This window comes from Antechinus flavipes, chromosome 5 (assembly GCF_016432865.1).
Source record: "Antechinus flavipes isolate AdamAnt ecotype Samford, QLD, Australia chromosome 5, AdamAnt_v2, whole genome shotgun sequence".
Classification (NCBI taxonomy): Eukaryota; Metazoa; Chordata; class Mammalia; order Dasyuromorphia; family Dasyuridae; genus Antechinus; species Antechinus flavipes.
Window position 1 is genome coordinate 128243765 of NC_067402.1, and position 15833 is coordinate 128259597.

A 15833-nucleotide genomic window follows, 5' to 3' on the forward strand; every position below is an offset into this window, starting at 1 on the left:
TACACATAAGATACCACATAAAATGGGCTTAGTACTAGCCTCCTAAAGTATGTTGGAAATGTTATGCAAGAAATTTTGACTATATAAGACTGAAGAGTTTTTTCTCAAAGGAGTAAACAAACAGTAGCCATATAAAAAATGTTCCAAGTCATTATTAGAGAAATGCAAATCAGAATGACTGTGAGATTATACTTCATGACCATGAGATTGGTAAAGTAAAAAAGAAAAAAATGCCAGTGGGAAAAATGTTGGGAAACAGGTATACACTATTGGTGGAGTTGTGAGCTGGTCTAGTCATTTGGGAGAGCAATTTGGCAAGTATACCCCAATGTCTTTGAATCATGAATATCTTTGACCCAGTGATATATATTCTAAGCTTATATGTGGAAGGGATCAAAGAAAGTATTAAAAGAATCCATATGTATAAAAATTCTTGTGAACACTTTTTGGAGAGGTGGGACAAAGAAATGGATGTATTCATCAATTGGATAACAGCTGAACAAACAATGATATGTAAATATATCAGAATACAATTCTACCCTAAGAAAAAATGAAAGATGCTTTAGACAGATGCTTTTTAATGAGCAGAACCAGGAGATCATTATATACCTCAACAATGATACTATTTGAGGATGTATTCTAATGGAAGTGGATCTCTTCGATAAAGAGAGCTAATTCAGTTTCAACTGATCAAAGATGGACAGAAGCAGTACACCCAAAGAAAGAACACTGGGAAATGAATATAAACTGCTTGCATTTTTGTTTTTCTTCCCGGGTTATTTATACCTTCTGAATTCAATTCTCCCTGTGCAACAAGAAAACTGTTCGGTTCTGCACACATATATTGTATCTAGGATATATTGTAACCTATTCAACATGTATAGGACTGCTTGCCATCTGGGGGAGGGGGTAGAGAGAGGGAGGGAGGGAAAAAATCGGAACAGAAGTGAATGCAAGGAATAATGCTGTAAAAAATTACCCTGGCATGGGTTCTATCAATAAAAAGTTATTTAAAAAAAAAAAGAAAGAAAGATGCTTTTTGGAGAACTTGGGAAGACTGGCATGAGCTTATGTAGAGTGAAGGAAGAAAGCAGAACCCGGAAAACAATTTATACAATAATGACAGCATATGAAAACAAATAATTTTGATGCATTTAAGAAATATGAACAATGCAATGACTAAGCATGATTCCAGAAATGCAAGTGACAAACTAAGGAAAGTGACAAAAAGGTAATGAATTAAAGATGTAGAAAAATGTGAAATTTAGATTATTAACAACTAAGAGTTTTAATTAATTATTGAATTGATATCTATGGATACAATGTAGAAATAATACAATGGAATTTGTAAGAGTTTAGGTTCCCTAATTTTAAGGGTTACAATCTATTCTCTTCTTATGAGGGAGAAAAGGAAGACAAGTAGAAGATGAATCAAGCTGGTTAGGAGATGTTTTGCCTAGCAGTAAGTGCCTCTATTAAGTGATATCTGGCATGGCACTTTCCAAAAAAGATTGCTTAAATTAGTTTTTTCCATTGCTATACATTCTAGGGACTCATCTTGCAAGTCAGTATGATTTAGCAAAATGAAAGCCCACCCTCCAACTTGGGCATCAAATCACAGTCTTAGTTTAGTTTGTATCATTGCATCTTATGTAGCCAATTACATAAAAAGCTGCTCTGAATGTCAGGTGCATTTCTGGCTAAGAAGGAGCCATTTACCTCCTTTTAATGGTATTTGCTTTGTTAACAAATTGATCATGCTCAAAATCTTAAACCTCAGTTTTTCTTTATTGCAAATTTTTATCACAACAAAAAGACAAACATTTTTAGGCACAAGCAATGTAGGAACTGATTTGGTTTGGTTTTCATATTTGATATGTTGGTTTTGTTTTTCTTTCAAAGAGGGGAAACTACTAGGAGGAAGAGAAAAATAATTCTTGACAAAAAAACTAAATAAAATGAAGATTAGAAAATGTTTTGCTATTATATAAATTATTCTCCTAGTTCTGTTCATTTTACTTTGCATTAATTGATACATCTTTTCAGACTTTTTTTTCTCTTCTAGAATTGCCATTATCACTTCCTTTCAAACAGAATGAAGGTTTTGGTTGAAAATCACAATAGTCTAGGTTACAGTTAGGTGTGTAAATTAATGGGAGTAGGATAGAGGGGAAGGAAAGGCTGGGAGAAAAAAATAAGGGAGGGATTCATGGTGGGGATATATTAAGTAATAGCAAGGCAAGTTAAGAAGCAGAATTAAAGAAGAGTTTACAGGGATAAGAAATAAGAGATGTACAGAAATACAAGAATCAGAAAAAAAATAGGACTAGTAATCATTGATCCTAGACAAAATCAAGCTAAAAGATTCAAATAAGAGAGAAATATACACTATGTCAACCATATTACTCTTGTTTTAGATGTATGTTTATATACAAGTAAATGTATGTGAATATATTTATATATGTCTTGAGTGTATGTGGGTATATAGACATGTAGCTCTGTGTATGTGTATATATATATATAATATGTATATGTGTATGGCTAGGTATGAATATTTATGTATATATGTATATGTAAACATAAATATGTATATATTTGCATATATGTATATATATTTTCAAATAATTTTATAATCAATTCCTAATTTTCTGTCCACAAATTAGACACATTATAATATGCATATAATGATGGAGTATGTTACTTGCTCAATAGGATTTCTAACTAGCCAAGTCATAGCCAAATATATTTAGAATACTAGATCATGGTACTAGATGGAACAGTAATATACCATTTAGAGTAATATACTATTAATAATATACTAACAATAATATACCAACATGCCAGTAATATACCAATATATCATTTAGAGATAATATTAAAGTTCTACAGAATATCTACAGAATATTTGCCAGGTATGGCAAATATAATAGAGTACATCCTTGAAGAGATATTGAGAGAAAATTGACAGGAAATAGCATATGCACCACCAAATTTCTCCAATGGGTTACAAACAATCCACTACTGAGACCAAAAAACCTAGAAGATGACCTTACATTTTTTTTTTTTTGGTTGTCTGGAAAGGAGAAAGAGGAGAAGGGGAGAAAGTGGGGAGAGAAAAGGAAAAGGGGAAGAAGGGAGGAGAGAAGGAAAAGGGGAAGAAGGGAGGAGAGAAGAAAGAATAGGGAAGAAGAAGAACAACAAGCAGTAGCAACAGCAGCTGCAGCAGCCAGTCAGCAGGGTGGGTATGAATCATTTCTGTATTCTCATAATCAGTGATCCTGGAGCTGAAAGGACAAACCAGTGTGAGCTAATGGTGCAAAGGATGTATTTCACACCTATGGAAAGGAGAGGAGAAAAAGAGTGGAAAAGGCCAAGGCATTAGATAGTAGTCTGTAAAGTTCCTCTTTGCAGAAATTTCCTTATGATTTGGAGGTTGAATAAATATCAGCAAAATAAAATACTGCTAGCTTCTATATACCTTAAAAACAAAGCTAACTTTGCTGATCTATTTTAATGGAAGCTTGCAACAATATGATATAAAATAATATTGAGAATAAGTATCCTTGTTGGATATTCAAATTAGATATGTTTTCCCTTATTTTTCTCTATCTTAATCATTTTTAGTTCATCCATAAATCATCTCTGAATTCATCAAAGTCCCTCCTAAAATGTAGCATTCATAAATACAATATTTTAGAGTCCCATTAGCCCAGAGTTGAATGAGACAATTATCTCTATGATTGAAACACTATTATTTTATTATTATAGCCTTAGAATATATTTAAATCTTTTGCAATGAACTCCTTTCCCCCATTAATAACAGCATCAATATGGCCATTTACATTGTGCAGAGTCTGGGTTTGAACTCAGGTCTTCCTGCTAAGGCTAGTTCTTCCCTCCCTATGCCAGGCTCACTTGTCTACAAATCCTCTCCAGAAGGCAGTAAAAGGGAAAGGATAATCACAAGAGAAGCATAGACTGCCTTTGTCTCAGTGAGGTCTATTAGGGCCCCGAGGTCCTCGATTCCACTCTGGAGCCCTCGGCTTCGCCGAATTATTAAGGACTTGGGAGATTATTTAGTAGAAAATCATTTTATAGAAGAGGAAACCGAGGCTCGGAGAGGAACTGCTTTGTCCACCGTCACAGAGGGTTGTAACATTGGAATCTGAGTCCTCGAGCTCACCTACCCTCCTGCTGAGAGCTAACCGACCCTGCACATGCGCACTCATCCACGCGTGACTTTACAGTTGGGTGCCCCCGCGTGGCCCCACGATCTAACTGCGTTCTCAGTTCAGTTCCCCTCCAGGCGTTGCCAGGGTTGCCAAGGGCGCTAGGTTTTAATTAACTTAATTAATTTTCAATAACTATAGTTCTCTCAGTTCTCTGAGCCTCCGGCTTCGGGTTATTGAAATTTTCCCCTTTAAATCGGAGGTTAGGCCTCCGAGCAGGCTGAAGCGCCAAGAAAGAACTCCCCCGCGAGTCCTTCCACGGCCTTTCTCATCGGGAAGTTGCCCCCACGATGAGAAAGGCTTCGAGCTTTAGCGGCAAGAAAGGGCAGTCTCCATCTCGCTCCTTCGCCACCCCTCGGAGGGACTGCTGGTTCCCAGAGTCCGACATCCAGGACAAGGACTTCGGGAAGCTCCACAAAGCTGCCTCGGTCGGGGATGTGGCGCAGGTCCAGGACGATGTGAAAGATCTGGATGAAGTGAAACAGTAAGAGCAGACGTTGGGGGAGGGGGAGAAAGAAGAAGGGCCCCCATGGAGAAGCCTAAGACATTCTCCCCCGCCCCCACCCCAATCCCTGCACGTGGGTGTGTGATCTCTTCTTCCCTCTCCCTTTGCCCCCGCTTTCCCCTCTTACCCTAGGAAAAGCAACCCCTCATCCCTTAGGACAGAGTCAGGGTCTCCTGAAGATTGGCTAGCAAGTACCGAAATCTGGAGTCATCTCTTCTTCCTGTCTCTCCATATTTAATGAATGGCCCTATCATTTTCCTTTTAGCCAGGGAGGAATTTATTCTTAATTCTTAGTGATGTGGGAGCAAATACTATTCTGCTGAAATGTCGGACTTTACATGACGGCATTTGGGGAATTTTCTTGGCAAAGTTGCTGGGAAGGATTGTTTTTGCCTTCTCCAGCTCATTTTTACAGTTGAGGAAATTGAAACAAACAGGGTTAAGTGACATTCTCAGGGTCATAAACTGTAAGTATCTGAGGTCAGATTTGAACTTAGAAAGAGGAGTCTTCTGATGAAATATAGACAGGATATGTGAAGTGTGAAAGCAGAAAATTTTATTGCAGCTTTTATTAAGTATTTATTATGTCAGGCACCTGGCTAACAGCAACAATTACAAAGAAATGGGGAGCAAATATTGTCCCTTTATTCTAAGAGGTCAGGCTTAATCACTAAGGAAGTGATCAGATACTTAGGAGTAGAACCAGGAGGGAACAATGTTATAAAACCTGAAGAGAAGGGAATATCAAGGAGAAATTAGAGACTATTAGATTTAGCAATTAAAAGATGATTAATATCTTTGGAGAGTTTGGAAGCCAGATTATTGAATGTTAAAATGACAAAACAAGAAATATAGACATCTTTTAGCAATGGCCCTCTCATGGCATTTAACTACAAAAGACAGGAAAGATGTGAGGTGATAGTGAAGATCAAGTGAAGGTCATTTGGGGAATGTGGGAGAAGATATGGACAGGTCTTGTTTGTATGCAATTAGGGAAATAGCCAGGATGTCAGGAAAGAATGAAGATAAGTGACAATAGAAATGAGAATGGAGTCAGTCTGATGGAGGAGCTAAAATTGGATGCTACCATTTGTACACATAGAAGAGTCAATAAAAGAAACCTAGAAGTAATTTGAAAAAGGTGGGGATGGGAGTTAATGGCACCTTCAGGATTCACTTGGGCACAAATTGGACAAGCCTCACAATCCGCCTAATAGTTTCTTCTGGCTTGTGACCAGTGAAAAAAAGGTTTCACAAGAGACTGAAGGGGTTGCTTTTTTTGTAGCTTTGTGTAGTCTCAGAGAAGTTTCCACTGATTTGCCTCTGGGATCAGAAACTGTCTTGAAGATATTTGAAATTACTAGGAAGGGAAAAGAGTATATTCTCTTTCTTTTGCAAGGACATGTTATAGGATGGAGCATAAGAACTGGAAAGCTATGGGAATAAGAAAGCCAGTGTAATAAATAGCCTGGCCAGCAGCCCTTCTCATATAGCTTGGTCTGTGCAAATAAATTATTCATAAGAAAACACATTTTATAGCACAGGATATACAATACAATACAATACAAGGAGATGTTATTCCCACATTAGCAATAAACTTAAATAAAATTGACTTTTCCATTAATAAAACACAAAATATATTTCATAAGTTATATCCTCTAAAAAACCTGATTGTACTAAAATTCTCTTCTCAAAATCACACTGAAGATATATCTGATTTAGTTTTAATAATCAATTGAAGAACAGCTGGATCCTACATTTGTATCAATAGCCAATTGCTTTTACATAATTTTGAAATATTTAAGGACCTTATTTCATACACACATATGTCATATATGTATGCATGTATGTATATATGTATACATATATTTATAATATTTCAGGATCACATTCTTCTGAATAGCTTGTGGCATTTCCCTTGAATGGTGGGTTACCGATTTAATGGTCTATCAGATAATCATACCTGAATTCAAAACTCAAAAACAATATTAGTTATAACCCCAAGAGATTTTATCTCAAATAGTAAATCATACATCAGACCTTAACGTTCCGTTCTAAATAAATATTGATTATAATCTTATATTGGTAATAGTAAGAGATGATTCATCACAGGAGATTGAAAACTTATTTTGATATCTAATTAGATGATCTTAAGTTAAAAATAAAAATTAGTTTACTTTAATATGCTCGATAGCAAGTAACCAAAGACAAGATATGGAAATATAAAAATTCAAAAGTATATTAAAAATAAATGTTAAGTTAATAACCACATTCAAAGGGACATTAAAAAATTTTCAGGTAGAGATGTCACTAAATAAACATCTTTCACTTTTCCTTTTCTTTAAACTTACCCTTTTATAAAACCTATCATTTGAAATCATTTCTATGTAATAAACAGACATTCTCACTAAATTCTCACTAAACTCATTCCTTGTATGGGAATTTCATTATGCTAATAGTTTTTTTAATTTAATTTTATATTATAGCTTTTTATTGACAAAACATATGCATGGGTAATTTTTCAACACTGATCCTAGTAAAAATTTCTGTTCCAACTTTTCACCTCCTTCCCTCCACTCCCTCTTCTAGATGGCAGGTAGTCCCATACATATTAAATATGTTAAAGTATATGTTAAATACAATATATGTATACATATTTATACAGTTGTCTTGATTAACAAGAAAAATTGGGTTTAGAAAGAAGGTAACAATAACCTGGGAAGACAAACAAAAATGCAAGCAAACAATAACAGAAGGAGTGGAAAGCCTATGTTGTGGTCTTTTTATTATACTGATGTGGTTCCCAGTTAGGGAATCAAATGATGTGGTTAGTGGCAGTGCAGAGAGTAAAGAGAACCCCTCTTTGGTTGGCGCAGGTCCAATGTGAAAGAATTCATGAACCCGAAATATTAGAGTGGCAAAAAGGAAATTTGTTGGCACTACAGAAGCCAGCTTTTGCTAGGAAGACTGACTTCTGAATGACAAAGTCTTGGCAGAGAGATAAAGGTCCTAACAGAGAAATCCTGGCAGAGAGATAACAAAAGGGTTATCACTGAGAAGAGAATGGCATGGATTCTGTCAATATAAAGTTATTATAAAATAAAATATTTAAAAAAAAAAAGAAGTTACTCCAACAATATTACAATCACCAGGTCAGTGTTGTAGGTATGGTGAAAGAATGTACAAACTCTGTTTATCTCCAAGTTAAGGGGAAAAGATTTATTATGTTGCTAACAATGGGCTAAATTCCAAAGGAATTTAGCAAAGAATCAGGAGCAAGAAGATAATTTTATAGAAAAAAGATCTTCAGGTTCTTCTTATATGCTAATTTTATGGTTTTGAAGGAGGAAGGAAAGTGTTTTCCCTTTAATATTATCACTCTGAACCTCTACTCCCTTTTGATCTGTGATCCCTTTTAGAGTCTCAGGCCCTCCTAGGGAAGGCATATCCCCCCCAGATAAGTTATCTTTTGGGGATGCCAGACCCTTGGATTCAGTAGACATCTTTGTCAAAAAGTGTCGTTAATTCTAATTGGAGATCTGAGCTGGATACCGATAAGCATCTAGGCTTGGGGACTTTGGTTTTCTGAAACCTGAATCTTCAAGACTCCTTTTTAAAGGGCAATTTCTGACCTCTTTGCAGAAGGTCCAAAGCAGCTTGTTCTGCTTCTAGGATCCTGCCTGCTAAGAAGGCATTCTCTTCTCATGCCAGTCTCCATTTCCCTAATAGAACTTTGCTATTAAAGAAGTCTCTTAGCAAAATTGGCTTCCTATCCAACAATAAACTTTCATTTTTGCCAATTAATATTTTGGGATCATGAATTCTTTCATAAAGAACCTGTGTGCAGACCATAAGGGGGTTTTAACAACTCTTTGACTGCCACTAACCTCATCAGTTTAGAGGTAAAATTCAAGAGTGGTTGTACTCATTATTCTATGGCTTATAGGTATTCTATGGCATTGAGTGGTCTTCAAGGTGGAATTGCATCCTACTATTGAATTCTCAGAAACCTTAGAATTATTGCTACATCCTCTATAGGAGCTACACCACATCTAGGTTAATCAGTGATTATATTATATCTAGGAATGGTTGCACTTGTAATAAATACCTTTCTGAGATTGGAATGTTTGACCTACTCATCTATATGGAGGGCAGCTATTCAAAGCAGTGGTTAGAACCCGAGGCTTGCAATCAGGAAGATTCATCTTTATTAGTTCTATTCTAGCTCATTCACGTACTAGCTTGTAATTCTGGGCAAGTTATTTAATCTTGTTTGCCTTAGTTTTCTCATCTATAAAATGAACTGAGGAAAGAAATGGCAGACCTTTCCAGTACCTTTGTCAAGAAAATGCCAAGTGGGGTCACAGAGTATGAAATGATCAAATTGAGATTGGGAAAGGACCCAAAAGGTTGGAGGGTCTCAGATCTATATTATGAGCTATCTCAAAAGAATTTGCAGGCATATCCAAGTCAAGGGGCAAAGTTTATTTTAATTGTAATGCCAATTGAAGCAGGCTAAATTCCAAAAGCATTTAGCTAAGAACCAGAAGCAAGGAGACAATTTATCTAGTTCTTCATGTTATTGATATGCTAATTTTATAGTCTAGAAGTACTGAGGAATAGTCTCAGGAATTTGTCACTGATCAACAGACCTAGATCTATCCAAAAGCCAGAAGGTTTTTAGAATCATTGATAGACAGGATGGTCAGAACAATAGTATTCCAAGATTAGAGAATCTCAGGATCATTAATATATCTTCCCTAAAGTCTAAGGGAAGAAATATTATTATATTCCTAGGCCAGAGGACTTTTTCAATTATTGACAGACATGTTACCAGAACAATAGTACTCCAAGGTTGGGGGCGGGAGGAACATTGGGATCACAGATTCCAAAGCCAAAAGACTTTAGAATTACTGGCAGATTGTTAGAACAGAAGCCCTCTGGTCAGGGGATTTTAAAATTATTGCTGTCTACCCTAGAATCTATACTCTTTCAAAACAATTAGAAATATAGCTCATATCTAGAATTGAAATCTGTGGAGGTAACTCCACAAAAAAGACTCACAATGAAAATGTCAGAATCTAGAAAGGAGGACACAGAGAACAATAACATGCTACAAATAAATTGCAGGTTTTTAGTGATTCTGTGATTTTTAATGTCCCTGTGTTCATTTGCCAGCTTTAGAGGAATATAAAAAATAAGAAGTGAGATTATTCTAGAGGACAGACCTACTGATTGCTTCTAGATCAATATTTTCTTTTCTGCCAAATTGAATTCTTGGAGTGCAAATAGTTGACATACCCTGCTCTACTAAGTCATCCTTTGCAATGTAAAGCACTTTTCAACAACTAAAACTTGATGATGTCTTTTGAAAATAAAACTACTAATTTTTGTTTTCTTTTTAAAAGCTTCTCTGACAAATCAGGGGCTGATGATTCCTGGCCAATCATAGATGAGGAAGAATTAGATTTTACTGAGAAGGTAAAGTTTATGTAATTTTTTTTTTCTACTCTTAAATTTTAGTTTGGAGGGTGCTTTGTTTTGTAAAAAAACTTTTTTTATAAACATATTAACTATTGTAATGCCGGAGAAGCTGAGGCAAGATAGAGATTAGAGGTTTTTAGTATGTTATTAGAGGGAGAGTTTGGACTGGCTGAGCTATGTTAAGCCAGCTGGGTGGATGGGACTATTGTCTCAAAGCATCCAACAATGAGTGAGGGATTCCAGAGATTCTTAATAGGGCTCCAGCAATTAGGGAAACAAAGGCAAGGGAGGATGGAGCACTGGTGAGCTGGAACTCCAGGAAAGGACCATGAATTCAATTCTGCCAGGTTGGAGGTAAGGAGCAAGGATCATAAATTCTAGGAGCCAAGATGTCTGACCAGAAGATGTGGAGTTTTATAACTCTTTAGAATGCTAGTGGCCAGGGCTCCCAGTCCTAATTATCTCAGTCCTAATGGCCAGGAAGAGGGGTTGCCACCAGGGAGACTGAGGCAGAACAATTCAGAGAAACTGAGGCACAACACTATCAACAAAAGCAAACAAAATATAATTTAAACAATATCTTTAGGATATAACACCAAATTGTGTGGGATGGGTACTAGAACCCCTTTCCCAAATTAACTAATCAGAGACATCTTCAGGTACAAAGAGAAAGCTTTCATTTAATCCCTGCAAGGAGAGACCCAGACACATCTGGGAATCATCCCAACTCCAGCCATGTGCTACTGAACCTGATCAGCTAAAACAGAACAGCAGGGTAAATAGGAAAAGATCCAAGCCTTTTCATTGGATAGACTACAAGGACGTAACCCTCCTTGACCAATGGTCACCAATGTTGTCTGCTTTTCACAGGTTATGTCACTTCCTGTTATTCATTAAGTTCCTGTATCCCAGGGTTTGAAGTCTGGGAATAGGGATCGTGTGACTTAGGCCTAGTCTCATAAACTTAGAAAACTTCATCCAATCAATTCCATTCAAAATTAATTGAAGCATTTGAAGCCAAATGAGTGAAAAGCAAATAAGTTTTTATTCTGTGTCAGGCTTTAGGTTTCTTTCAAATTTCCTCACCTCTAGCTTTGGTTTTTTAACTGAAAAACTAGGTGAAATGAATATGTATACAATTGTTTTTCTGCTGATATCTTTGTATTTCCATATTTCTTTGTAGCTTTGTATTTATCTGGGTGCTGGAAAGAGTATCATATGCCATTGTTGAGGAGAAAGACACCTTAACAAGATCAGGGCACCCCGGTTGGTGGTATGGGTTTGGCAAAAGAATTTACACATTCAGTCTCCAGTTAAGGGGCAGAGATTTATTGTACTGCATGACAGCAGGCTAACGTTCCAAAGAAGTTTAGCAAAGGGGCAGAAGCAAGACGAAACTATGCTTGACAGCCAACTAATTCCAGGGGAATCTAGCAGAGTCAGAATCAAGGAGATAATTGTGATACCAATTGAAGCTCACTAAAGTTCCCAGGGAGTCAGAATCAAGGAGATAACTTTATGGGAAAGAGAAATAAAGATTAGGTTGATATGATAATATTGTGGTTCAGAAATAGTGCCCATCCTTAAGTTATACAGTCTACTGACCAACAGCATCAGTATTGAATTAGTGCTATTGGCCAGAATTATTTGTGGTACTCCAGGTCAGGTAGCCTCAGGGCTTTAGGGGCAGCCAGCATTGTTAGAGTCACTCCCAAGGCTCAGGAATAGCCATAGGGTTTCTCAGGCGCTGCCACTTTCTTGCCACTATGATCTTTGAGGTAGAGGGGGTAGGGAGGATTGCCTAGATGATATTTAAGGGACTGTCTAGATGTAAATCTATGATCCATCCCATAATAATATTATTCTCTAAATATTGGGTTGAGAAATTATTTTCCAATTTTTTTCTCTTACAAATAGAGCAGCTATGAATATTTTTATATGGCTATGTACTTTTTTTCCTTCCTGTGCTCTTTTTAGGATGAATGAATCATAGCAATGAAGTCAAAATAATGTAATATAGCATCTAGGGAGATAGCAATAATTTTAAGGTTCCCTGACTTTAGGGAGCTTTTGTTCCAATAATAAGACAGTAACTCTAAATCTTTTAGCTTTGGAATCTATGATCCTGAGGCCTTCTGATCTAAGAATGCTATTGTTCCATCAATGACGATAAAAGTCCTCTTGTATAGGAATATAATAATATTTCTTCCCTTAGACTTGGGGAGAAGATATATTAACGATCCTGGTTGTTTTAACAATATGTCAATGATTTCAATATTGAGGCCTTAGAATAGGCCCACAAACATTACTGTCTGTTGGTCAGTGACAGATTTTTGAGACCACTCCTTGGTTCTACCCCTACACTATAAAATTAGCATATCTATAACATGAATAACTAGATAAATGTGTCTCTTTGCTTCTGTTGTTTTGCTAAATTCTCTTGGAATTTAGCCCACTTCATTTGACATTAAAATTACAATAAACTTTGTCCCTTGACTTGGAAATGCTACAAATTCTTTTACCATACCTTAACACACAGGTCTGTCACCTCCAACCTTTTGGGATCCCTTCCCAATCTGAACAAAAAGATATGATACATTTTATGACTCTTATATGTTGCCCTCAAAATGCTTGCATGGATGTGCATTTGTATCTGTGGTATATTAGAATTTTCCACAGCTCTACCAATTTATGATTTTGCAATTTTTGACCCTGTAGTTGATATATAAGCTTGTGTTGATTTACATAATGTGACTATTAGGGAATTGGAACAATTTCATAAAGTTGTAAATATTTTTATTTATTAATTATTTTGACGTATTTTACTAAATTTAAAGGTACTGTATCAGATATAGTTGTGTGGGATAGCAATCCTTAATCAATATCAAATACTCTGAGTAAAAAGCAAAAAAAATTAAGATCTCATGAGAAACAACAACAGTATAGGTGTAGGAATGGGAAGTATATACTGCAGATAATGGATTAGATAGTCCCCTACCCTTTCTGACCTTTTCTCCCATGGGCTAGAAGTCCAGACCTTACATTTTAAAATGTGGAAATCTACCCAGAGACAAAGAATATTAGCCAATGATACACTCTTTACCATATTAGGAATTTAATACTAATTGAGGTGAAAAGGACAGGGGGAACAAGAGGGCAAATGCATGTATCTAAAAGATAAGTGAACACCTTTTGCCATAGCATAACTTATTGCAAAATTTCAAGTTATAAGAGTATAGATTGAGGTCACATTATTATGAGAGGTCTTCACTCAGTTTATCCTATTCATAATCAGTCTTCAATTTTTCTGCAAGTAATAGTCTTAGAAAATGACCAGATGGTCAAAAACTTGAATGTATATACTTTGAACATATGGGAAATAGAGCATTAGGTTCCCATGACCACTAAAATCTATAATCTTTCACTAGGGATGACTGATCACACCATTTCAAACCCAACTTAACTTCCTGACTTTTAGACTAATTTTCTGCCATCTTCCCTCCCCCAAAATGGATCCCTTCCCCTTGATCCTTTTCACGATTCCTTTTATTTTTTGTTTTCTCATTAGAATTTAAGCTTCTTTAGGGAAGGGCTATCTTTCCTTTGCTTATATTTGTTTTCCCAGGACTTAGCACCGTGTCTGAAATATATTAAGTGATTAATAACTATTTTTTCAAAGAAAATCTTTTGATCTCAGTATTGATTGCAATTTTATTGTTAAATGATTTGTAAAATTTATTTTTAGAATTTCTGTTTTTAAAAATAAATTTCTCATTTCAATGTGCCTAATCTACTTTTTTTTTAAAGGTTCTTTGTGATAGAGATAAATTTATATAATGTTCTTGTTCAGAAGGACCCTATGAGGCTTACACTTCATTTTGGGAGCATAATTGTAACATAAAACTAGGTTTTAAAAGCAGTTTCAAAATTGCAAAGGAATTCATGGGGCATTCTTTAATCTACAAAGATAGCATGAATAAGACCAGTGAAGTGCCTAGCAAATAATAGGTGCTCCACAAATTTACCTGTTGTCTCTGTAAATTACAGATTAATGTATAAATTAAGTCTTTGGTCAACTGCTACTTATTTCATGAAATCTCCTTTATCTCATTTCTTTTCCTTTTCCTATATGGAAATAAGCTCTCTCTCTTTTGATGTCCATTAATAAGTTAAGTTGTATCACATTTCCTATCTTTATCACACTATATTATAATTATTGGTGTAAATATCTTAATAGTTCCTTAGGTAGAACCGTTCTCTTTTTTTAAATCTCTCATTAAATATAGTAGAATAACTTGCACATAAAAATATGAGTTGAATGAATTTTTTTTCTTAAATGAACAGGTAGAAATGACAAGGGGAGCCCCAAAACTCTTTCTCTTTCTCTGACTTTGGGGGGAACACTAAAACTCTCCTCTGAGAGATCCATCCCAGGGAATAAGATAAAGTGGTTTCATTCTGTTATCTGAATGGGACTAGTTGAGTCCAGGACCACTCCTATTTAATCTGAGCTGGAGATCCAGATTTCTATCCAACTCTATTGAGTTGGAGATTAGCCCAAAGACACTCATTCAATTTCAAGATTATTCTGATGCCAGCTCACACTGCTCCTAGTCTCCACTGCCCATAAAACAACTTCATCCCAATCCCCTGCAGAGGACCTAACATGACATGCCAAGGAAAAACTCTCTCTTCCCTTGGCATAGCTGCAACTCTCTGCCCACTGAAAGACATTCTCTTTCAGCATTACACCCTCTTTATCTTTCTCACCTATTTCCCTAACAAGTTCTTATTCACTTATGTGTCGATATTTCTCTGCTAGAAACCCTCTCTGCTGGAGGATTTCTGTGCTACCCTGCCACTAAGGAAGTTAGCCTCCTAGCAAAAGCTGACTTCTCAGTTCTAATAATAACTTCTATTGCCAGTTTAACTTTTCGGGTTAATTTACAAAGGACCTGCGCCTCCAGAAGTGGGTTTCCACAACTTGTGCCGAACCTCATCATTTGGCTCCCTGACCAAGAATCAGGGGGAGCCGAACTTCATCAGTATTAATAATGAGCCATATGTGATTAATAAAAAATACCTAACATTTACATAGCACTTGCCATATGGTAGACAGTATGCTAAGCACATAATTATTATCTTATTTGATTCACATAACTGTGAGAAATAAATACTGCTCTTATCACCATTCTACAGATGAGGAAAGTGAAGCAGTCAGAGGGTAAGTGACTTGCCTGCAGGGTTACACAGCTAGTGAGTGTCTGAGGCAGCAATTGAACTCTGATCTTCCTGACTAAAGGGTTGGTGCTCTAAGGATTACTTTTGTTCAAATAATCCATTAATTTCCTTTATAGAATAAACTGAGTTTTATTTGATAGATGATTTGGGGTTTGTTACCTATATTTCTTTCTTTAGTAAATATGGGGTTCCAATTTCATTGTCCCTTGTTTTAAGAAGATCTTGAAAATTCTGCTTTGATTCTGTCTATTACTTGGTGCATAATGTATACATTTATGGCTACTTATAGTAAGGAAGCAGTATGATATGATGATAGTGACTTTGGGAAGTACAAAGGTCAAAAGAGTGATGAAGCAGGGGATGGAAGGATGTGG

General features: G+C 36.1%; 1 protein-coding gene across 1 annotated transcript in view; it reads left to right on the forward strand.

The window, feature by feature from the left end:
* The first annotated feature begins 4317 nt into the window (after positions 1–4317).
* The window catches only part of LOC127538623 (ankyrin repeat domain-containing protein 26-like), a 91715-nt gene continuing 80199 nt past the window's right edge, over positions 4318–15833 (forward strand). Inside the window, exons 1-2 of the mRNA XM_051962410.1 lie at positions 4318–4713; positions 10143–10215. Coding sequence (XP_051818370.1) covers positions 4520–4713; positions 10143–10215 — 267 coding nt within the window. The 5' untranslated portion in view covers positions 4318–4519. The remainder of the gene's footprint in view (positions 4714–10142; positions 10216–15833) is intronic.